At 34.6% G+C, this 24,724-nt stretch overlaps 1 protein-coding gene across 3 annotated transcripts in view; it reads right to left on the minus strand.

Annotated features, from left to right (window-relative positions):
• The window catches only part of LOC144845547 (asparagine synthetase domain-containing protein 1-like), a 94,314-nt gene extending 70,271 nt beyond the window's left edge, over positions 1–24,043 (minus strand). For 2 of the 3 annotated variants that reach the window (XM_078702956.1, XM_078702958.1), the window contains exons 1-4: positions 17,612–17,933; positions 14,906–15,106; positions 8,396–8,518; positions 7,811–7,936 (exon numbers count right to left, since the gene is read on the minus strand). In XM_078702956.1, the coding sequence (XP_078559082.1) occupies positions 7,811–7,936; positions 8,396–8,518; positions 14,906–15,106; positions 17,612–17,683 (522 nt within the window). In that variant the 5' untranslated portion in view covers positions 17,684–17,933. Of the gene's footprint in view, positions 1–7,810; positions 7,937–8,395; positions 8,519–14,905; positions 15,107–17,611; positions 17,934–23,907 lie in introns of those variants that run through there. The other variant, XM_078702957.1, reaches the window with a different exon arrangement.
• Between the last annotated feature and the right edge of the window lie 681 nt (positions 24,044–24,724).

Consider the following 24,724-nt stretch of genomic DNA (forward strand, 5'->3'; position numbering starts at 1 on the left):
TTGGAAATTCCTATCTAAATTATTACTCGAAAATGGGAACATAAACTAGGCCGCATCGTGGCCCTGGAAACTATATTTTACACTACGAAATAAAAAGATTGCGGGATGCTAATTTATCATGATTTCCATTTTCCACAAATTATCGTACAGATAATTTTCCATCAATCCATTGAATGATTTTACAAATAATATGAAGAATGATATATAAAACTAATGGCTTCTGTTATATTTAATAGTCTTTATTTATATACTGAGGAATGTATGACTAGTTTATTATTATCATGATTCATCTATTCCGACTTTACTTAATGATCAAACTTTTCAGCAGATGTTTATTTTTGACATGCATTGGTTCATGCTTTTTAGCTTCCAGCTACAGGTGTCTTCAGCGGTCTCCTTGTTCTTGCATTGAATAATCAATGAGTGTTTAACACCTGGGTTTTGTTGATGTTACAGTGAGATAAAGATAAATAGCAATGGCAAATGACGTCAGAAATACAGGTATCCTATTTTTGTGATTGGTATTAAAAGTGTAGCTTAAACAAAAACTGGTTAAGACTAAAACTGAAGGTAGAAATCTAGAGAAACTTTTGTCTTTATTATTATGTAACAAGTGTGGTTTATGACATATATACGGAGGGACCTTTGATTGGGTTGTTGTACAGTGATACCGGCTATTGTATTTGTGCTACCCAGATCTTATCTTTCATACATTATAAATAATTAAATATCATGACAAAATCAATATATCTTTTAAAAAATCAATTATCCTATTTAAATCAATGCATATAACCTTTAATTCATCAGTGACGAATTAAATCTAGTTCATTTTATTTTCTAAAGCACTGCATTTATTCATGGGATAGAAAGCCTTCAGGTCATATTTCAAAATCAATTAGAAATGGACATTTCACCATTAGCTGTACAACCTTATTTACATCCAGTTATTAGTTTGATGATCCCAAAATATTCCATGCTTCAAATCACCCTTTTAATTAAACATTGCAGACTTTCATATTTTTTTTTTGCATAGGTTCATATATTTAAATGACCTTTTTAGTGAAAATTTTCAATAAAACTTCAATTAAACATATCTAAAAAATATAACAGCTATAGTACCTTCCTTATTTGACTTGGTCCAGACTAATAAAACCTCAGCCACAAATTGAGATCTATAAGAGATCTAATGAAAGACGCAGTTTATGATTCTTTTCAATGTTCACTTGCTAAATTACTTACATGATAAAGTAGCTGAAAAATTAGAAATAGGAAAGTCTATTAAATACATGAGAGTACATTTTGTAGAATTCTTTTTTGTTACTACGAGAAAAGAGCACAATTTTGGCCAGGGAGCTTAAATATAACTCAACAGCTGATTTGTAGTGAGTGTATCCCATTCCATAGAATTCTATAGGATCTACTGTACTTAAAAATAGATTCAATTAAAAAAAACAAACACCTCATGAAGAGGAAATAAGTAAAATTGAATTACGACTGGACAACTTGTCATGATGGACAGTACTACTACTAAAGTGTGTAGGCTGTTTATTGTGGTGCATACATGCATAGAGAACATACAGGTGTCAAGACTTTAAAGTATTTCCTATTCATAATATTATTTGAAATTTGTTATGCATTATTTTGCCAGTGAAATAAGGAAGGCAGTAAAGTTCTTTTAGTTCAAATGAGATTACTTTTACAGCACTCTTGAGCAGCCCAGTAGATAACCAGCTACAAGTTGTTTTTCTTTAATTCTATAATACAAAACAGGTTTGTGACCCTTTAAAGGCAAATTTGTAAAAGTATTTTGATTGGGTAATTGAATTTATTAATAAAAAAATACACAATAACATATGGAGTGGCATGGAGTAACAACACGATTTTTTTATGTTTACTTATTAGGTGAATCTTTTTATTTGATTTCTTTTAGGAGGCTCAGGAGGCAATCATTTTTTAGTGAAAAACATTGATTTTTGTCTATTATATGGTCATGAAAAGATCAAAATATGCAGAGCCTATGTCTAGCAATTGATATTAAAAATGCTTATCATTTACATTTTGTCGTCATATAAATTTCCATCAAACTTGATTTAAATCAATATATTCCATTATAATCAATAAATAGTATTGATATTATACAAATAATGAATGCTGTCATTTGAATCAGATTGAATAAAGGTAGGCACATTTGATTCACATTGAAACAGTAACATTTATTTGGTTTTTTTAAATATTATATTTATTTCGATTTTATAAACACACCTAGTGTAAAGTTAATTATGTTAATTAATTAAAAAATATGGTGACGTCAAAACATCCGGTAGATATACATTTTACATGAATTGATATCTACTCACTCATCGGCTTCCATAATAATTAATATTTTTTTTTTTAATTGCTCCATATTATGAAGTACACTTTTGTAAAGTTTCATTGAAAAATGGATTTTGTTCAGAATTTCTGATCAACCATAAAAATTCTGCGCAAATCTAATGCCATATAACGAAGTTTCCTGCACATCTACAGTTAGAGGTCAATCTTCTGACAAAGGTTATAAAATCTTATGTTGACAAGAATTAGAGATACAAACAAAAACAAACAAAATTTGTGGAAAGAATAAGATAAAACTAGATTTGAATTCGACGTGCTCGTATGACGTAATTTTAAGACGAAATTATTTAAAAGTTGGTAAAATTACTAGAAAAGGCTGGAAAAACAAAATTAGAGCGAAAAAAAAGATGTTTTTAGCACTACGTGCGGACCGCATGCGTAAACATTTGCGAAATTTTAAAATTTAATTTTTTTTCTAGCACATTATATAAATTACACACAATGAGTTTCAATTTAAATTGTTATATTGTTTTCGATCTATGTTAAATACGCGAAATTCATAAAATCGCGCGTAACTTATGCTGCGCAGCTCTAAAGTCATATAACAAAGTTTCCTGCAAATCTACAGCTACAGTTCAATCTTATGACAAAGTTATACAATATGTTGGCTAGAATTAGAGATATGCGTGCATCTCTAGGAAGTGGTGTAACTGTCGGACAATTTAATTCATAGTTGGTTTAATTTATCATAGAATTATTACAGATTTAAAAGTCAATTTAACAACTTTACCGGTGATTTAAATTTGTGGAGGGTTTATAAACAGAAGTATAACAATGTAACTATGTTAGATAGAAATGTACCAAAGAAATTTAATAAGCTTTGTTTACCAACATTCTAGCTGTACGGTGGTTGAAAAACTAGTCGAGCAGGATTCGTTGAGCGTATTGTGTGCTGAAGCAGCAATCTTTCCCGCGAAACAAGGCGGAGCGGAATTAAACAAAGTAGAACCGATACTGCTGTGTATGGCCTGGTTTACAATTAGCCTAGTTTGGTCGATAATAAAAAGTAGAGTATAAGGTGTTTTACAAACATCGCTATTTGGGTACATCATTGTGAAATAAATAGTTTCCCTTACTAAAAACAGAGGGGGCGTTTATTAGGGGCTTATTAGAAACAATACGGTAGGCCTATTGTCATTAGTAGTTAAATTTCAATTATTATTCATTTTATATATCCAATTGGCTCTTGATTATTGATTTAATATAAATGTCCAGTCATTTCAATTCATGTTACATTTTCGTTCAAACATTTGATTCAAGCCTAACACATTAAATTCATGGCGAATCTTCCACGTTTATAAACGTAGGTTCACTTTCCATCATGTCCATGCTGCTAAATAACGAACCCACTTCCTGGTATGACTTCATCGTGAATAGACTAAAATACCGCGTTGCTACAGGGTGAGTATTCAGCGCATATCAAAAAGAATTTCATCGCAAACTTCAAATGTGGTTTTTAAACTAATTGAATGATTTTTAAGTTTATGAAATGTAATAACTTTTTAAGTAATGATTTTTTAATTATGATTTAAACAATCCTAATATAAATAATATATAAAAAAAATACAAAATGAAAATTTCCGACAAAAGTAGGGTTTTGCCAGATCGGGTCACATCAGTTACTAAATACCTACGAAAAACAAAACGATCGCCGTGTTAATATACAGTAAATAGCTCAACAAACAATCCCAATGGTTTGCTAGAAAAAAAAATCTCATTTATATTTAAAAATCTAGATCGCGAAAATCGATCATTTGACTGTGTCTAACCCTCCCTAAAAAACTTTTCGGATTTGAAATACTATCGAGAGGTTCAAAATAATACTTAAAAACACAGAAATCCGCGGATCCAAGGAGGAATCTCATCCGTGGTACCGATTTATAATGCTTCTTTAAAACAAATTCAAAAAAGTTAAGAGATTGACCATAATTAGGCAACTTATTCCACTCATCATTAGCGGTATCTATAAATGATAATCTACTATGTATACCTGATTTTGGTTTATAGATAGACTTTCTTGTCGTAGAAAATCTAGTTCTATAATTATGAATTTGGTTTGTAAACATAAAATCTGTTTTTAAATACTCAGGATATAAACCATTTATTATTTTGTAAATCTGAATAGATTTCCGTTCTGAAACTCTAGTCAACACTGGCAGCCAATAAGAGTTCGAGGATCCAGTCCTAAAACACATCTGATCCTTATTTTGGGACGTTTGGAGTTTGTTTTTAAGATTTCTAATAAGGGGGAAAACCATACACAGCAACCATAGTCATAATAACATTGAATAAATGAGGAGGCAAGCAATTTTAAAGATTTTGGCGTTAGATATTTTCTATTTCTAAAGAGAAATTTAAGTTTTCCATGGACACTACATTTATTTTTGTCTTCATTTAATTTAGTTTCAATAGTTTTAACATTTTTACCAGAAACCATTAACGCAGCGTTTTATTGTTCTTTCTGCACAAAGTTCAAACCAACTCAAATGAGAGCCTGGCTGTGTGTGAGTCGCAGCACCACGGCAGACCATGTGTTTACTGACTGACTCCATTAGCAAATAACGCACTGATGGATGGCCGGCCGGGCTACATTATTTTTTCTCCTATGAAGATAAGGCAGAAATCATTAGATTAATTATGGACATCATAGGGGTCACTATACATTTGCATCAAATACCTTGTGTCAACTGAATTTGCCATGCCAAACAGTTGGTTAATAGGCATAGGCCTCAGACTAATGGTCTGGCACTTTGGATTCGATGCTCATCAACATCATCCATATTTTTTTTTAATAGTAAAGAGAGATTATTTAGAGGGTTAAGTTAAGTAATATTTAGCTATCTTGTATTAAATTCTTTATCATAGAAATAATTAGGTTCATGAATTATTTATTTCTGCCTTAACCTAATGGGAAACAAATAATGCCGGGAGGCTTCCACATTGCTTTTTATTCTTGAGTTGCTGAATTAAAATAAAGTTAGTTTTTGCATCCATGGTATCATCGGAAAGGGAATGTAATACTGATCATTTTATCCCATTACATCCATATCAAAAAATGCATAGTTATTTAACAATAAAACAAGTCACATGACCAATAAAGGTCAAAAGGTCAACATTTAATTTTCTCAAATACTTTACTGTTTGGTATCTTGGATAGCTTTTTTTTTATTCTGAATAGTTTTACTAATATCTATTCGATTTTCCTTTGTTTTTTTGTCATAATTTTCCAATTATGTACATATAAATTTTTTTTAAATGTACAATGAAAAAGGTCTCTTTTTCGTATTAAATAAAATAATGCATATTATTACTTTAAAAACATTAAACTAGGTCATTCCTCGTCTTAAATTTCCGTTTTATGGTAAATTATGATAAAAAGAGAGAAACAATTAATGTACTACAAAGCAGCTCGTGGTGAATGTCTTCTCGTGGACGGTCTTTAGGCCTAGCCTAGCTAGGCTTAGTTTTGTAGGCCTATCTGGTAAACAACGGTAATGTACGAACATCGTATGCTAGCTGTATATATATATATTTTTTTTATTTTTTTTATTTTTTTATATGTTACGATATAGTATCCTTGTATTTTTGTATTCATGACTTTTTTATATTTATATTTAATTGTTTGAGAGCTTGTCAACGAAACAAATTTCCTTTTGGACTAATAAATTTATTAGACTGTTTAAAGATGAAAAAAGTTATCTCAATAGGACCATATAGTTTTTATTTTTACATTAAATGTAGTTTGTGACCTTCAATTAGATCTAAAAAATGTAGGGAATGGGACTTTAAGAATGGCGAAAAATACTATGCATAGCCATAACACTTGATTTTGGCCCTCTGTTGGCAGAACCTCCCATAAGCGGTCACCTCCCCTAAGCGGCCACTTTCCCGGTCCAGAGGGTGGAGGTTTAACTGTATAATAATAGTAGATAACCACTTTTGATTCCCATATAAAATAAATAACTCAAAGGGGGATTCTGGGTTTAAAATTGCTTTTAAATATCGTTTATTTATTAAATAAAAAATATGATAACAATATACGGTAGACATGTCAGAATGAAGAAGTAATAACAAGAAATTAAAAAAATTAAATTTCATATACATTTTAGGGTAAATTCATGGAAAATCTGTTTTTCAGCAGCTTAGGGAAGCTCATTAATATTCATGAGATATTCACAAAATCACGTCATCAGTGGATTCCAAACTCACGACGTCCTGTACGTTGTGTTTGTCAACTAATTTACATCTCTCTCCCCTGTCAAACGACGACCACCCGATCATAGTGAAATACATTTTTTTGTAGATTTCTAAGCCTAGGCCTAAAGTGTAATAATAACAGTAGTAGCATATATTTATTTGACATTTAATGAAATACAAAATTTAGTTCAGATCATGGAGTCATAAATTATACTATTTTTATACCTCATAGTATATGCCATGATGGCTATGTTAAAACATTGGGGCCCATGGGCCTAGCTAGCCTACTAGACGATTGGCCCATAAATAACAAAACTCAGTGGATTCCAAACCCATCCTATCAACCAAACTCCTAAACAATCTAAACCTAAAACGTTCTACAAAATCGGCTGTATATATTGAGGCAAAACAAGGTCCGATCGCCGTCCGCACGTTTGGTGTCCCAATCGTCTAAGTAGGCCTAAAATAGTTTACTCTCCAAAAAAGCGGATACTGCATCAAGCAAGTAGACCTAGTAGTAGGAAGGAGACCTAGCCGATCCGGCCCAGTTAAAAATTGAGCTAGCTAGTGTAGTAGACCCTATGCGAATTGACACTACAAGGCGTTTTACTATAGGCTACACTTGTTAAAATTAGCAATACTTATGTTTACAAATATTCCAACTCTCTCATTCAAGCTATATCATCTATACCATTCCGGTAGGTCGAGTCGACCTTCTATCAAATACTGTAAATCGTTCATTTATACTGTATCTGCTTATCACGTGACGATGCCAGGCATGGGCAGAGAGCATTATTGTCGTCTCGCTCCACAGCAGGAATGTACAGTGTGTGTTATTGTAAAATTTATTTTATCAGGAAATTAAAACCGCTTTCAAAACGAAATCAAAAATATTCATTTACTACTACATGTAATACACTTAACAGTGATATTTATTTGGCCGTTTGTTCACCCACTAATGGGTTTTAAAATAACAACTCATTTTTCCCTTACTCAAATTATAATATAGATTGACACATCATTAAAATCAAATTATTTTTTTCAAATTACAATATTGCACACAATCTTGATTTCGCCCACTCACATGTGTCTTGAGAATAATCTGAAGTCAGGGGTCAAAAGAAACTTACACCTGCCTAGAATTTAATATCAATGAACAATTTTGACCCAAAAAAAGACATCACAGTTGAGAATAGACATAAATGATCAGTTTAATACTTACAGTGTCAGAGTCATTAAGAGGTCTTTTAGAAACTGATGATAGCAGAAAGTGATTGTTCTTATTACCCCATAGTAAGCTTCTCCTACCAACTGCATCACGTCCAAACCATAAACGTTTTCTGCTAGCCTGTTTTTAAAGTAAAAAATATAATAATATAATTCCCTCACTATAACATGGTGTTTACTGTAATGTTTGCCCCATTTTTCATAATTGGAATTTTGACCATCTGAGCGCATTGCATTGGCAATTGATGGGTTTTTTTTAAAGCACAAACTTGGCAGAATACTATATTAAATTATATTTTGAATATGTTATCTGTTGTTTTGGAATTACTTAATAGAAACAGCCAAACACATTATTAATAGGCTTTCAATACTAGTTACTATTTTTTACTTTTAAGAATACAAACATCTACATGGTGATCAAGTTCCAATCATACGACAATGCTCTACTTCCTATTGGACCAACAATTTACATACCATATTTTAGGATCAAAAGTAAAATCCCAATACATTAATTGTAATTGTAGGAGTGGTGCAAAGTAGTAAATCTTAACATGCATTTAATATCTTTCCAAGAACATACCTGCCAGTAAATTAGTGAGCAGGGGCCTTGAATCTGGGATAACTGACTGGTGATTTCCAAATCAGAAGAGCATTGTTCAAGTAACTTTAAAAGCACATTTCCATCATTCTCATCATTTTTTACCTAGAAATACAATACAATAGTTCATTGAGAATTCCTTTTCCTGTCCTGTTTTTTGTTACATCTAATGATATCTATAAAGAATGATATCAGTAGTAGAACTTATTCATATGGTGTCATTGAATGTTATGATTCTCATAATTGTATTATAAACACTGTTGGCAGTACAGTATGGGTATGAATCTTTAATAATTGCTCACTTTGACATTATTTGCAGTAGGCTTCTCTCTTTTTTTGTAATAGTTGATGTTTCTCTGTATATGGCCAATCTTTGTTATATTTGAAAATTGTATTTACTTTTTTCAGGTGGAATCATGGAATGAAATGTGTACAAATCTACCGGTATGCTATCATAGGATTATCTAGAATTGTCACCATTTTTTTTTTAAAGCAACTTTGTAGACCCGGGGTAGATATTTATCAATTGACTATGTATTTATGTGAGTGTTATCCGCTCTGTTATTTAGTATGCTCTCTCAGTGTGGGTCTCTCAGTCACAGGTAAACAATCCTGAACCTCTAAACAAATTCAGCATAGGACGCTGCATATTATCCTCCCTAGGTGTAGCTATCATCAGGCCATGACACTGGTTTACTCAAACTCTCCAAGAATCTCTCTTGCAAGAATGACTTTATCAAATTAAAATACCCATCCCATAGATTAAATGAGTTACTTCCCCCCAAGTTCCACATCAAATACTATGGGCCAAAATAGACAAACGTTGCCGTACGAACAATTCCGCTCCCGTAAGGCAAACTAATGGCATTAAAGACATAATTCCTCGAGTGACAAACAAAATTAATATTGCCGTACGGACACACAAACACATTGCCATATGAACAAATTGCCGTATGGTTAAATTGGCGTAAGGACAAACATTGGCGTAAGGACAAAAATTGGCGTAAGGACAAAAATTGCCGAAAGGACAAAATTGCCGAAAGGACAAAAACTGGCGTAAGGACAAATGGTGTACAGTCTAACTAAATATAAACGTTGAGGGCAGCATAGTATTTTAAAACCACGTGACTGAAACCACTCTGTGTCCAGTCGTCCTGCTGGGGAATAAAAACATAATCATGGAAGGCTTGTGTCAAGCTAGCCAACAATAGGCCAGCCGACAATAGCCAGCCCACTTTTATTTTTTCCAGCCAACAATAACTATGAAACATCGTTTGTGTATTTTTTACATTTTCAGTGTTACTTATGGTTTTTATGGTATTAGAAATTAAATATTTGTGAGAAAACGGCGGATTGCTCCTGGGAGTCACTTGGTGGGATTATACTAGGGTACCTCCTTAGTCGTTCAGTATAAGTTAGAGTAGGACCGCTGGTCCCGTTTACTCGGCATTTATCTTTTAAATCTGAGTGTAACTCAATTACGTTTTTTTATATATAGTGAAATTTGATACTGTATTTGTGAAAAAACGGCGGATTGCTCCTGGGAGTTACTTGGTGGGATTATACTAGGGCACCTCCTTGGTCGTCCAGTTTAAGTTAGAGTAGGAGCTCTGGTCCCGTTTACTCAGCATTTATCTTTTGAATTTTATACTGTATTTGTGAGAAAACGGCGGATTGATTGATTGATCGAATTTCACTATAATATTAAAAATTGTAATTGAGTTACACTCAGATTTAAAAGATAAACAAGCCTTCCATGATTATGTTTTTATTTACCAACAGGACTGGACACAGAGTGGTTTCAGTCACGTGGTTTTAAAATACTATGCTGCCCTCAACGTTTATATTTTATATGTCCTTACGCCAATTTTTGTCCTTTCAGAAATTTTGTCCTTTCGGCAATTTTTGTCCTTTCGGCAATTTTTGTCCTTACGCCAATGTTTGTCCTTACGCCAATGTTTGTCCTTACGCCAATTTAACCATACGGCAATTTGTTCATATGGCAATGTGTTTGTGTGTCCGTACGGCAATTTTGTTTGTCACTCGAGGAATTATGTCTTTAACGCAATTAGTTTGCCTTACGGGAGCGGAATTGTTCGTACGACAACTTTGTCTATTTTGGCCCTAATGGCCGCCCATAAAATACTAGCTCCAGTCCCACTATCGGTTTTTCCAAAGGGACACTGTATTGATTGATGGAAAGTGCCTGTTTCCAGTCACCTTTGGGGTCAAACCTATTATTTTAACTGCTCCCTTGTGTATAAAAAAAGAGAAAATAGTGAATGAAAAGTTCTACTGGATGTCCTATTATTAATGAAACTGACACCGTTTTTTTTACATCAGTAGCTAATCAGATGGGCAGAAGTTTGCTTTATAGGGATCAACATCTGAGAGATACAGTATATTGGTTTACTACTGTATATATCTTTTGATTATAGATGCTTGAAACAACTGTAGTTATGAGTTGAATGGAATACAAAAATTGTAAAGTAAATTAAAATAATAATTAAAAAAAAAGACATTTGGCCCACTGTAAACCAATATAATTATCCAGAACTTATAGTAAACAGGTTATTTATTTGTTACTGTTAATCCCATTTGGGCTGCTAGTGACCTATATTGGGGTATGTTGAACCCACAAATGTGAAAACGCTCACAAATGTGAAAACGCATCACCCACAAATGTGAAAATGCATCACCCACAATGTGAAAACAACCACAAATGTAAAAACGCATCACCCACAAATGTGAAAACAGCGCCCATAAATGTGAAAACGATCATCGCCCAAAAATGTGATAACGCCCACAAATGTAAAAAAAAGAGAGATTTTTTCGCCCACAAATGTAAAAAAAATTCAAATCAAATTTATTGCTAGACCCAAACAAATTTGATCGAGTTAATGTTAATGTATTTATATGCATTATATTGAGTTGTTTCAATAATTTTGTATTCACGATACGTCTGTTAGGGTCGTCGTTAATGCGTTGGATTATTACCATTTGCTGCTCGTTCGTGCGATATTTACATGTAACTCGTTTAATGTAAGTAATTGTTCAAGACGATATTTGTTATTTGCTGTGCGCGTGCACGATACTCCAAGATCAAGGCCATATTATATAATTGTTGCTTGTAGTGTGTAGTTGTTAACTCGTTGTAATATGTACGTATAGTTCCAAGTCGATGTTCGATTCGATGTTTTTTGCGCACGATACTACAAGGTCAAGGTCATATATACTATTGCTGCTTGTATGTAGTATTTTGTTGTTAACTCGTTGGTTTACTGTTATGTACGTATAGTTCCAAGTCGATGTTCGATGTTTTTTGCGCGCGCACACGATACTACAAGGTCAAGGCTATATATACCATTGCTACTAGTAGTGTTTGGTTGGTAACTCGTTGGCTACTGCTATGTACGTATAGTTCCAAGTCGATGTTCGATTCGATGTTTTTTGCGCACGATACTACAAGGTGAAGATCATATTTTCTATTGCTACTTGTTTGTAGTGTTTGGTTGTTAACTCGTTGACTTACTGTTATGTACGTATAGTTCCAAGTCGATGTTCGATGTTTTTTGTGCGTGCACTTACTACAAGGTCAAGGTCATATATACCATTGCTACTTGTAGTGTTTGGTTGTAACTCGTTGCCTTACTGTTATGTACGTTATAGTTCCAAGTTGATGTTCGATTCGATGTACATTTAATCATTAACAAGATATCTTAGTTTTAAATAGAGATATCTTAGTTTTAAATAGAGATATCTTAGTTTTAAATAGAGCTATCTTAGTTTTAAATAGAGATATTTTAGTTTTAAATAGAGATATCTTAGTTTTAAATAGAGATATCTTAGTTTTAAATAGAGATATCTTAGTTTTAAATAGAGATATCTTAGTTAATCGACTACATACTTACAGTTCTGTCGGTAATCAATACAGTTTTAAAATTGAAGTTAATTTATGCTATTAAACACCATCATTTTACAGAAGTTTAGGTTTAGGTTTAAACAAGAAATTTTTCTTACAAAAAACACCGCTCGACTCTTTTGACGTAACAGTTTTAATTATCAACTGGAAAACTATTAGTTGTATGTTGTTGAACCAAAAAAATACATACACAATTAGTATAAATACCTTTAGTTTGTGTATGTATTTTTTGGTTAACGAAAAGTAATAATTTTCCAGTTAATTATATTCGGAACCAGGTGAATTTATTTAATAGTTTTATATTTTTCTGTTGCCATTATATGATATTTTTTTAACTAGCTTATCAATCAATTAGTTGAATCAAACAATCTACTTTTACTTCAGAACAAAGTCTATGGCTTACTGATGTATAGAACAAACGTATAATTTTACTTTGCATATTCCGGTGTAGGGGCGGAACAGTTAGCCAACGAGTTAACAACCAAATACTACAAGTAGCAATGGTATATAGCCTTGACCTTGTAGTATCGTGTGCGCGTGCAGAAAACATCGAACATCGACTTGGAACTATACGTACATAACAGTAAGCCAACGAGTTAACAACTACACACCACAAGCAACAATAATATAATAATTATGGCCTTGACCTTTTAGCATCGTGTGCGCGTGCAAAAAACATCGAACATCGACTTGGAACTATACGTACATAACAGTAAACCAACGAGTTAACAACCACACACTACAAGTAGCAATAGAAAATATGACCTTGACCTTGTAGTATCGCGCGCAAAAGACATCGGACATCGACTTGGAACTATATGTACATAACAGTAAGCCAACGAGTTAACAACTACACACTACAAGCAACAATGATATAATATTGCCTTGATCTTGAAGTATCGTGCACGCGTGCAGCAAATAAAAAATATCGTCTTGAACTATTACGTACATTAAACCAACGAGTTGACAATGTTAACAATGCAAATATCGCGCGCACAAGCAGCAAAATAGTAATAATCCAACGCGATAACTACGACCCTAACAGACGTATCATGAACACGCGAGTATTGCAACAACTCAATTATAATCATGATATATTAACTCGAAAAAATTTTGTTGAGTCTTGCACTAAATTTGATTTGATTTTTTTTTTTACATTTGTGGGCGAAAAAGTCTCTCTTTTTTTTTACATTTGTGGGCGTTATCACATTTGTGGGCGATGATCGTTTTCACATTTGTGGGCGCTGTTTATTACATTTGTGGGTGATGCATTTTCACATTTGTGGTTGTTTTCACATTGTGGGTGATGTGTTTTCACATTTGTGGTCGTTTTCACATTGGTGGGTGATACGTTTTCACATTTGTGGTTGTTTTCACATTTGTGGGTTCAACAGGGTACTGTACAGTACAGCCACAGTGACAATTAACATTCTTGGTTTGGTTACCAGATGCTTTTAGCACAGTTCAGTTAAAATATTGAAAGGCTACTGTATTAAACCAGTTTACACTCTAAACTGAGAGAGCAACAAAATTTATCACCAACTGTGGAATTTTCAAAGGAAACTGCCATGTTTCTTATTTTTTATATTCATCACGCTGCTGCTCTAGCCCGATACATCACAAGAGATGACTCATTTATAAGCTGAAAGCAAGCAGCAGTTATAGTACTAGAGACTGACGTTTTTGCTAAAATGCATACGCGACTATAATTTATAGGTCCCAGCTGCTGGACCCAAAAAACGTCTAGGAAAAGAGTCTATGAGGGCTCACGGTTGAACGATTTTGGATTCTTGCCCTTTGATTGGTTGACGCGAATCAACAGATTGTGGAAGAATTTCCACTTGTACCAACTTGAAGTCACGTTGTCTCTAGAGGGTATTCAGTTGCATGCCTACAGTTCAGGTTGAGGTCACAAACAGGCTACAGCACATTAAAGTTCAAAATTGATCATTTTTAAATGCCATTTTTGAATTAGTAGATTAATATTTGTTGGCAAATAATACATTGTTGGAAAGGTACACATGTCTTCTTTCAAATGCTGTGTATACAATTAACTAGTGAAAAAATGGGCATGTGATTCATAATTAAAGAACTATCTGTGATTTTTATGTATCTTTGCGATTAAAGGACATCTTTTTAATAATTAATCATAAATTAATCAAAAGAACAATGATTAATTTTAAAATGTCGAGCTGCGTTTTTTGTAAGAAATATTTCTTATTTTTTTATATAGCCATATCTCAATATTGTTGTATTTTTTGTGTGTGTTTTCATCAACATGTATAATTGTTAAACTTCAATTTGTCAATAAAGAATATGTATTGTATTTTGACTCCAGTGTAATACTATAGTAGGTTGAATTCAGTAGATTGAATTGACAATTTGACATAGATCTCCACCACACAGAAAATGTGGTCTGTATGCCAGGCAGTGTCATCAGCATGATGAATTCAGAAGATTTTTTTTTATGGAAAATTTTCAAATTTAAGTTTTGTTTTGCCTATGAAACATGTGTAACAAACTTAAAAAAACAACCATAGTAAATATAAACTAAATTTTGATTGTTTTACCTTGATTCCTGCAAATATTTCACCATTCCATAGGAGGACATTTTGATGCAAATCTTGCAATGGTTGTGCTGTTAATTTGCCTCTAAAATGAAGTACACACCCAAAAAAGATAGCATGTAGTGACTCTGCAGATAAATTGATGCATTTTTCTGAAGAATAATCAGGACCTCTCCTCTTCAATAATTCTCGTAAATCGGCAATCTGTAATTGGTATTATTTTTATTTTGGTAAATGGTAATGTGGGAAATTTGAGGTGCCATTTATCATGAAATTATGTTTCCGAACATCTAGGATGGTCATTAATACCAAAATTTGCAATACAATATACAGCTTTCATCAAGGGGGGGGGGGGGGGGGGGGGGGAGGTCCTTTGGCTCATGTAGTTAGTGTCTGGTCTGGGCCCCCCTATTTCTAGTGGTGAATGCTGAAAGACACATCTTTTTATGTGTGTAATATTGCCACATCGTTCTAATCTAGATCCTGACCATTGAACTGCTTGACGGTGCAGCAGATTTTGATGGACGTCCCCTTTTTGGTGGAACTACCGTCTTCGACGATGTTAAACATTCTCGAAATCTTTTTTCAGCCCTTTTCAATTTCTCATTTTGCATAATCGTTTTGTAACACCCAGGATGGTAAACTGAATCAAAAAAATCTTCCTCTGTAAGATTTCGGATTCTTTCACAGAGGTGTGAAAAGTTTGTTTTCCCAAATGATGCCCGTTTATTGGCATACTCCCTAAACTTTTGTAGACTTTCTCTTGAATGCTTTAGCGTCAAAGACTTTGGCGCGCAAACATTTATGCATATGATACACTTTCCTGTTTTCTTTTTAGATGTAGAGGTTTCTTCAGTAGTCATGATAAATTGGGATGAAGATGTCTTATATAGTAGTTCGATTAATATGAATTATTCATAATTATGATGTTCCCATGCTTCTTCTTTTGACTAATAAATTACCCTTTCAATCTAAATTGTATGTAGGTAAATGCAGTGTCACTTACTGCTGGCGTAGGTCATTAACATTCTATACCGCCACATGCATTTATAAGTGTAACAAAGAACTAGACCTTTAAACACTGGGTGTACATGCGTACTGGCACACATGAATTACCTACGGTATTTACAGTAATATTCGGAAAATTAAGTCAATTGCCCCTGGGGGAGTTATTCCCTCCCTCACACTATTGAAAAGGCGTCCCATGCATCACCGATGGTGAGGAAGGTTATAAAAATAAACTTTTGTATTATTTTATGCAATATTATACTGGATTTTATATCTTATTATCAATAATGTCTTTAAAAATGCGGCCATTTTGAAATTCAAAATGGCGGATGAAGTTAGTTTTTGGGATTCATCATGTTTTAATTAACAAAATGAAACAAAAAAATCTATTTTGGCACAAATATCGAGCTAGCGACTAAATTTATGACATAATGAACCATACTATTTCAGGCAGTACGATTTTTTAATTAACATGGTGAAATACCCTGAAAACGATGTTATTTTTTACGCTCGGCTGGTCGCGACTGAACGAACGAAAATCATATATTATGAGCTTGGTTAAAGTGTTAATCACCGTGATGAGACATCCATCGATGAATTGTTGATTGACATTTGCTATTTCTGAAATAAATTATTATCGCTGACAACGGCCTAGTTTTTCACGCTAATTAATAATGTGGAACACGAAAGACAAGGACATCGGGATAAAACCGTTTATGCATGGATTGTGACCTTAATGTATTACTCGAGGATAGCTACGCTTGTGAATATCGCTAACAATACTAGAAAAACGCTCGGTCACCACTCGTTCAAAACACAAGGAATGTCGAAAGTCCTCTGAATAGGGTAACGGGACGATTCGGCCCTGAGACGATTCGGCCCGGGACGATTCGGCCCTGGGACGATTCGGCCCGGGACTATTCGGCCCGGGACGATTCGGCCCTGAGACGATTCGGCACACTTACATTTATCGGCTTTGATAAGCATTTATAAGCATAAAATAAGCTTTTTTCCCCAAACTTTATTTTCAGAGAGACTATGGGGTAGCACTACTAGGGATAAAGATGCAATAAAGCAAACATTTTGAAAACATTGTCGAAAATAATCATTTTTTAGTCACGCGAACGATGTAAACAAGTTACGCCCTCTGTTGGCCGCTTGGCGAATGCACGAAATAAACAAGGTTTTCGAAGTAATAAATTGAATATAAAATTACGTTTTTTTAGTAATTTATTATATATATTATATCAACTTTGTCAATATCAATAAAATACGGATTGTTAAACACCTTTAAAAACTTGATAAATAAAAAAAAAATGAATATGAATTTGGTCTAAAGTGAGACGTTTCGGCCCACAAAGTGGGATGTTTCGGCCCAAAAGTGGGCCGAATCGTCCCACCAAAAGTGGGCCGAATAGTCCCGGGCCGAATCGTCTCAGGGCCGAATCGTCCCTGAACCTCTGAATAGTACTGTAACTCGCAATTTACCGAATTTTGCCCTTACGTACATTTATATACAGATATTAAATGAGCTTCCCCACCCTGATTTATAATGAACTATCAATTAACTTAATTTCATCTAAAGTTAAAATGTTACTAAAATTCTGATTGTAATAAAACTTCCATATCACTACAAGTAGCCAGAAGTTTCATGATTATGTGGTTAACAAAAATAATAGTATACAAACAAAAAATAAATACCTCCAATGACAGTGTTTCCAGCGAAGAACCGATTACACAGGAAATTCCACACATTGTCTCTAGATAGAACATTAAATATCAGTTACAATCAGATCTCTCTTCTATCAATACATTCAATGGTACAGATCTGTTTTGAAAGCATGTCAAGTCAAGCTCACGCTATTTGGCCTACCTCAAGCCCTCAACGCCATGCACCACAAATATCACTCTTTTTCATCCAATCTCATTTGTTTCTCAAATTATTTGAAAACTTCAAAATTCTGATCTTATTAAAAAACAACATGAAATTCAACTCGTTTTGTCCCAATTTAATCCAAAGAATGGTTGGCGACATGGGGTTGAAGTTATAATTGGGAAATCTCAAGCCAGCAGCAACCACAAATTTGACATTATGTGGGGTCCAGCTCTTGGCCATATTGTGCACATTGTGACAAAAGCACCACGCCCATTTTAAATATATTATGTAGCTACAGTATGTAAAAATAGAAAAATATATATTACATAAATATGTCAAGTTTGGTAGCAAATTATAGCTTATGACATGTACAAATTACCACCTAACATGAGAAAAATATAATTTCACAATATAATGATGTCATCAAAGCCACATCCATTATATTATTATTAAGAAATCAAATTAATGGTAATATTAATAAAATATGCAATTTTTATATTTGAATTATTATTTCGGCCTGCCACCTCCTGTCATTAAAAATTTTGTTAATCTATAGAATATTAAATTATGCATTTGAACATGTATGTTGTTACCGAGTCTTGTGGTTTCAAGTACAACAAACGTGTTTTTAATATATGGCTAAGCAGTGGTTTCTTCATAAATCTCCTTAATTATCGATGTGATTATATTTAAATTGTAGTGCCTGGTGATTGGATAGTGGGTATTATGTCATCAACATCACATCACATTCAATCACCAGGCCTAATCGAATGAAAACTGCAATCCCTGACTCGGGATTGGCTGGCTATGTATAGTTGCGATACATACCAATAGGCCTACCTAGGCCTATATCAATGTCGGCAAGTCATAGGGTTTACTAGTATTAAGTAAGCCTACAAGGCCTGGGAGCTAGTATCCTTGCTGATTTCTGGGCTCGCACTGGCCGATTGCCAAGTCGCCATGGGCGAAAACGTTTCAAGATTGGCGAAAAATAAAACGGCTGCTTCAGCCATTTTGGCGATAACATATAATAAAATAGATAATTAAATAATCATTTTAACAATCCATTTGTCGATATCCAAGCATTTATTTTGTTCGTTCTCATGTTGTTTACTTCAAGCTCCATTTTTCGTCAACTTGTTTCGTTGTACCAGGCGTCTCTTTGTTATTTCAATATGATGGAGATAGCAGAGGTAGACTGCAGAGAGACAGACATTACACGACACATGGATGATAAAGTCTACCCAAACTACCATGTGTTGTGCAACGACGGTCGGCTATATACTGGGATCGTCTATTTTATGATAGGGGTGTACTTTTCAGATTATAAAGAAATATTATAGTATCTTCAATGAATGATGTCTTAATCTTATCGAAATCAAACATTTATGCGTTAAATGCATTTTAGACTCTGCCAATTTAATGTAGTTTCATATATTACCCTTAATAAACTTCCTCGTGCTTTAGTAGAGTAATCAAAACCACATTCGGGAAATGATAGAGTCCAACAGGGATTTCAGCTAAACGCACACATGCATTTATTGCGGACTATTATATACAGCAGGGCCAGCCGCCGGCTTCTGTCTTCGGCGCAGCCTGACTGAGGGACGTAGTACGCTGTGCTTTGGCCTATATTATCTGTACGCTCAACAACGATACAAGTGTTCGTTTGCTAGGAATTTTCCTCAATATTGTTAGCATACGACGTACCGTCGTCCATAATTTTGTAGGCCTAGGCCAGCGGTACTGCACTTTCGCACCTCTTGAGCATACCCAATTTAAAAACATTTGCACGCTGCAGACAAACATGACCAGCCCATCGTAAAAAACAAAAATAACATAGCATTCAGGGGATTTTAGAAAACTGTAAAATGTTTTATTAGTTATCCGCCTCAAGTGGATAACCTCTTGTAATTGTAGTGTTTCTTTTTTTTATTCTTCTTTCTTTCTCAGATTTTGTGCACGCTTTTTCTCTTCAACATGTTAACATAACATGTTGTAACTTGGTCAACATATAGACATTTAACTAAAGATGTGCAGCCAAGCTTTTTGACGATGTCAGATCCGGGTAGCGTAAGTTACGCGCGATTTTTTGAAAATCTTAAATTGATCATAACTTCGAAACAGAAAAATATTTTTTAACGTAACTTTCAGCAAGGTTTGCTTCACATCAATTGTTAACTTTTTTTATCGCTACCGAAATTTGTAACATTGGAAAGTGCGCGCGTAAAGGGTGTTTGAAATGTTTTAATCTTCTTTCTTTTTCAGATTTTGTGCACGCTGTTTCAACGTGTAAACATAATGTTGTAACTTGTTCAGCATTTCGACATTGAAGTTGTGCAGCAAAGCTTTTTGACTATGTCAGAGCCACGTAGCGTAAGTTACGCGCGATTTTCTGAAAATCTTAGAGCATGTTTCAGGTCATTTTAAGCGTTTAAAAATTCCCACTGGTGCGCACACTTTTACGAGTGCGCACCAGAGCTTTTCTTTTACATAAATAGTGTTTTTCAAACTTCGGTTAAAAATTTTACGCTGTTTTATTCATTTTCCAAACTTGAAATGGCATTCTACGAGCATGTAAAACATGACAGGTTGCGCACGAAAATGTCTAACAAATTGTGAAAATGATTCAAAATATGTCTACTTTTAAAAGTGATACAGTTCATCAGAATTCAAGGTTACCGTTAATACAGTATACCTTTTAAAATGTAGGCTTAGCATTTAGGCCTAGCCTAGCTGACTCAATTCAAGGCTCAACGTGTGGCCGCTACAGCGATGTATTGCGAAGAGTAGACCTGGCCCTACTAGGCTAGAAGTGGTCAACTCATACCCAATATAACTCGTACCTGTTCCCAACTTGGTTAACTCGTACCTCAACCAATTCGTACCCACACCAACTCGTACATACCTAATTTTTAAACCTTCATTTTAACGGTAACGTGCACTTCTACATGTTACAATATTAGTAAGAAAACATACACAGTAATCAGTTTTAATAATACTCTAGTATTTCAAATGACCTACCTTCTGATTAATAATGGAATGATCCAAATGACCTACCAACCAATCATTTGATGATCTGAGTTTTCTAGTTCCATTCTGGAACTAGAAAACCCAGATAGTGATCTGAGTTTTCTAGATCTGAGTTTTCTAGACACCCAAATATTAATCGGGATTCAGTCAAGTCGCCCCATCGTAAAGTCGCCCAGTACAAAGTCGCCCCATCGCAAAGTCGCCCCGACACAGTCGCCACATCGCAAAGTCAACCAATTGCAAAGTCGCCCTGACTCAAAGTCGCCCAATCGCAAAGTCGCTCCAACACAAAGTTGCCCCATCGCAAAGTCGCCCACGGTTTTATTTCGGTATGAAGCACCGCCACTAGTAGTACGTTGTTTTAATCATATCGGTTGCATTTGATATCGATCGCGTTGTTACTTTGGTCGCGCTAAATGTCATATACATTATAATGTATCCTATTATATACATAATTTGTGTTTTAATTTTTATTTTACAGGTTTCTTTTTGAAAATCATTTAAAAAAATAGTTCACGGTTTGAAAGTTCTAAAAAGTTTATCACTGATTTATAGTTTCGAAAATGTTAACATAGTATGATTCTAAAATTAGTTACCAGAGCCACATCTTTCTTCAACCTACAAGTGGATACCAGCTCATTTTTTTAGGATCATATAACAGTCATATACATGTATAAATGTGTAGTAGGCCTTCGTATAGGCCTAGATTAACAAACAGCGTTGTAGACAATGAGTGTTATACTTATAGGCTACTTATTGATCATTTTGCATTTATTGACAAGTTATATATGTCTATTGTTATTTAATTTTATTATGACTTTTCAAAATGAAGAAATAAAAAATACTAAAAAAAAAAGGATTTTATCGCTGATATGATCGTTTTACATGCAGGTATTTTAGTACAATTAAAACGCTACATTTTTACCATGGAAAAACCATCGTACAGTATCGTGTGCATGTTTTTAAAAAAGGGGAATCCCCGCCAGTCAGCAGAAAGACGTAGCAGCTGTGAGGAAACAGATTGGTTTCAGATTGTGAGTCGCCTTTTAATCAAGAGCACAATGATCATTTTAATTAAAGAAATTCCTTTCAACCCTTTTGGTCATAGAACATTCTAATTATCATACCTAATAAATATCCTCATATCGGGTGTCATCATTTACGACATATAGTGGTGATATTATGCAATTTATAATGAATAATGATGGGATTGCCTTTCCAGGCTTATAATCAAATGTTCATTGTAATACTAATAGTAAACTGAATGCTTATAAATAAATTGTTTTACGTAATTTGTTGCGTATAAAATACACACATAGCCTACGTTCCCTATAAAATATTTCACGTTTAACGTTTAAAGTATGTACATTATGCCGAATAATACTATAATCTTAAACTATTTTTAAAAATTGTCATTATTTAAGGCACACATCTTTCTCATAGATCTGTATAATAAATAAATCAATTATTAGGCCTAATATAATAATAAATATTCATCGACCAAAGTAAAAATAATCTAGATCATCATTTTATCGCGACTAAAATAAACGCGACCGATTTCGAACGCGACCGGAGTGAATCCGGCGGGGTTTCCCCTTCTTCAGAATCAGATGGTGCGTTGTAGTGCGACAACAGGGGTTTTCCTCTGATGACCACGGAGTGTTTAGTCGGGGCTTCCTTTTATTTTATGGGAGCGTGCTGATCGTGTGACCTGAGACTACATGGCGGGGCTTCCCCTTTTTATTCCTACACGTTCCGTGTTATTTTATGTATCATTGCTACATTTTACGCACTATTTTAACGTTTTGGGGCGACTTTGCGATGGGGCGACTTTGTTTTGGGGCGACTTTGCGATGGGGCGACTTTGCGTTGGGGCGACTTTGCGATGAGGCGACTTTGCGATGGGGCGACTGTATCGGGGCGACTTTGTATTGGGTGACTTTGCGATGGGGCGACTTGACTAGCATCCATATTAATCATGCCACCAAGTAAGAGCGTGCGAAGTAAACAATAATATATTACTTTATATTAGGTATGCGACCATTTCGTTGTTAACGACGGTTAATTAAACTGTGTTTATTTTGTAACATTGTGGGCTGTCTGCGCTCTGTTAGTTAGAGTCATGGAAGCTTTGATCTCAAACTGATGCATATCCTTCTATTCCTTAATCCATGATTGGGGTGAATTGGTTAAGAACTGCCTATTATTCCAGCTTTAAGCAAAAATATAAGCAAATATTGATAATGCCAACCCTGCTGCTAGGCCTACTAGTCTAGTCCTGCGGATTATGGATGCCTAAGCTCTAGCTAGTAGGCCTAGGGTAGTAGGTACTAGGCTTAGGCCTAGCTAGCCTAGCTAGGCCTATCGGGTAACGGGACGATTCGGCCCTGAGACGATTCGGCCCGGGACTATTCGGCCCGGGACTATTCGGCCCGGGACGATTCGGCCCTGAGACGATTCGGCACACTTACATTTAGCGGCTTTGATATGCATTTATAAGCATAAAGCTTTTTTCCCCAAACTTTATTTTCAGAGAGACTATATGGTAGCACTACTAGGGATAAAGATGCAATAAAACAAACATTTTGAAAACATTGTCGAAAATAATCATTTTTTAGTCACGCGAACGATGTAAACAAGTTACGCCCTCTGTTGGCCGCTTGGCGAATGCACGAAATAAACAAGGTTTTCAAAGTAATAAATTGAATATAAAATTACGTTTTTTTAGTAATTTATTATATATATTAGGCCTATATCAACTTTGTCAATATCAATAAAATACGGATTGTTAAACACCTTTAAAAACTTGATAAATAAAAAAAAAATGAATATGAATTTGGTCTAAAGTGAGACGTTTCGGCCCACAAAGTGGGATGTTTCGGCCCAAAAGTGGGCCGAATCGTCCCACCAAAAGTGGGCCGAATCGTCCCACCAAAAGTGGGCCGAATAGTCCCGGGCCGAATCGTCTCAGGGCCGAATCGTCCCTGAACCGGCCTATCGCTATCCCGCTATAGTTACCTCTAATCTAGCCTAGGCCTAGCCCTTAAAATATAGTGTCAACTGTCATTGGAGTTTAGCTTAGGCTTACCTAGTAGAGGTCTATTACTTCAATAATAACGTTGATTGAATGTTATTGTTAGGAAATATTTATGTTCTTTAGTCTTTCAAATCAGTCCATAACATGGAGTGATAATTGCGGTTTTTACAGCCGAAATGGAACGGCCGTCAAAATTGAAACACAATTGAATGTATGAAACGCCGCGTGTGCCGTTTGCCATACAACGTACAATCAAAACGACGTTCAATACAATCATTGTTTTACATGTTTTTACGTTGTTTTCCGGCAACATCCGTACAACAGAACTTTATAATTATAAAATAAGAATGTATAAGCACTGTGAAACAAACACTATCTAATACGGTACATAATTAGTATAAATAAACAATAGGCCTACGAATGTAAATTATATCTATTTATTTTCAAACCTAGACAGAGAAGTATTTCTGTTAATAACAAAATAAATTATGAAAATACTGTAGCTATATAAAATACACCCTTATCTTTCCTTACGCCGATGTACCTTCCTCCACTACGTACTGGATTTGTCATCCACGTCGTCATTTCCTGCCAAGGATTCGGTTGTGGATAGGAATTCTCCATCTCGACTTCCTGATGTACTTCTGGCTCAACAATCTGTCTCAAATCGGCGGCAAATACGTCGATTTCTTCTGGTATCGGTTGATCATTTTCAGAACATTGTCGGCAACTCCATTCAATACTACCATTTTCCACTCCTCTTAAATACTCTGCTCGCGTCACTCCAATATCACACTCGCGATGTTGCCATCTACCACACTCTTCACCCTCTTCACATAGCAGTCCTTCTTGATTCTCGATAACAGGT

The sequence above is a fragment of the Antedon bifida genome, chromosome 6 (genome assembly GCF_963402885.1).
Source record: "Antedon bifida chromosome 6, ecAntBifi1.1, whole genome shotgun sequence".
NCBI lineage: Eukaryota > Metazoa > Echinodermata > Crinoidea > Comatulida > Antedonidae > Antedon > Antedon bifida.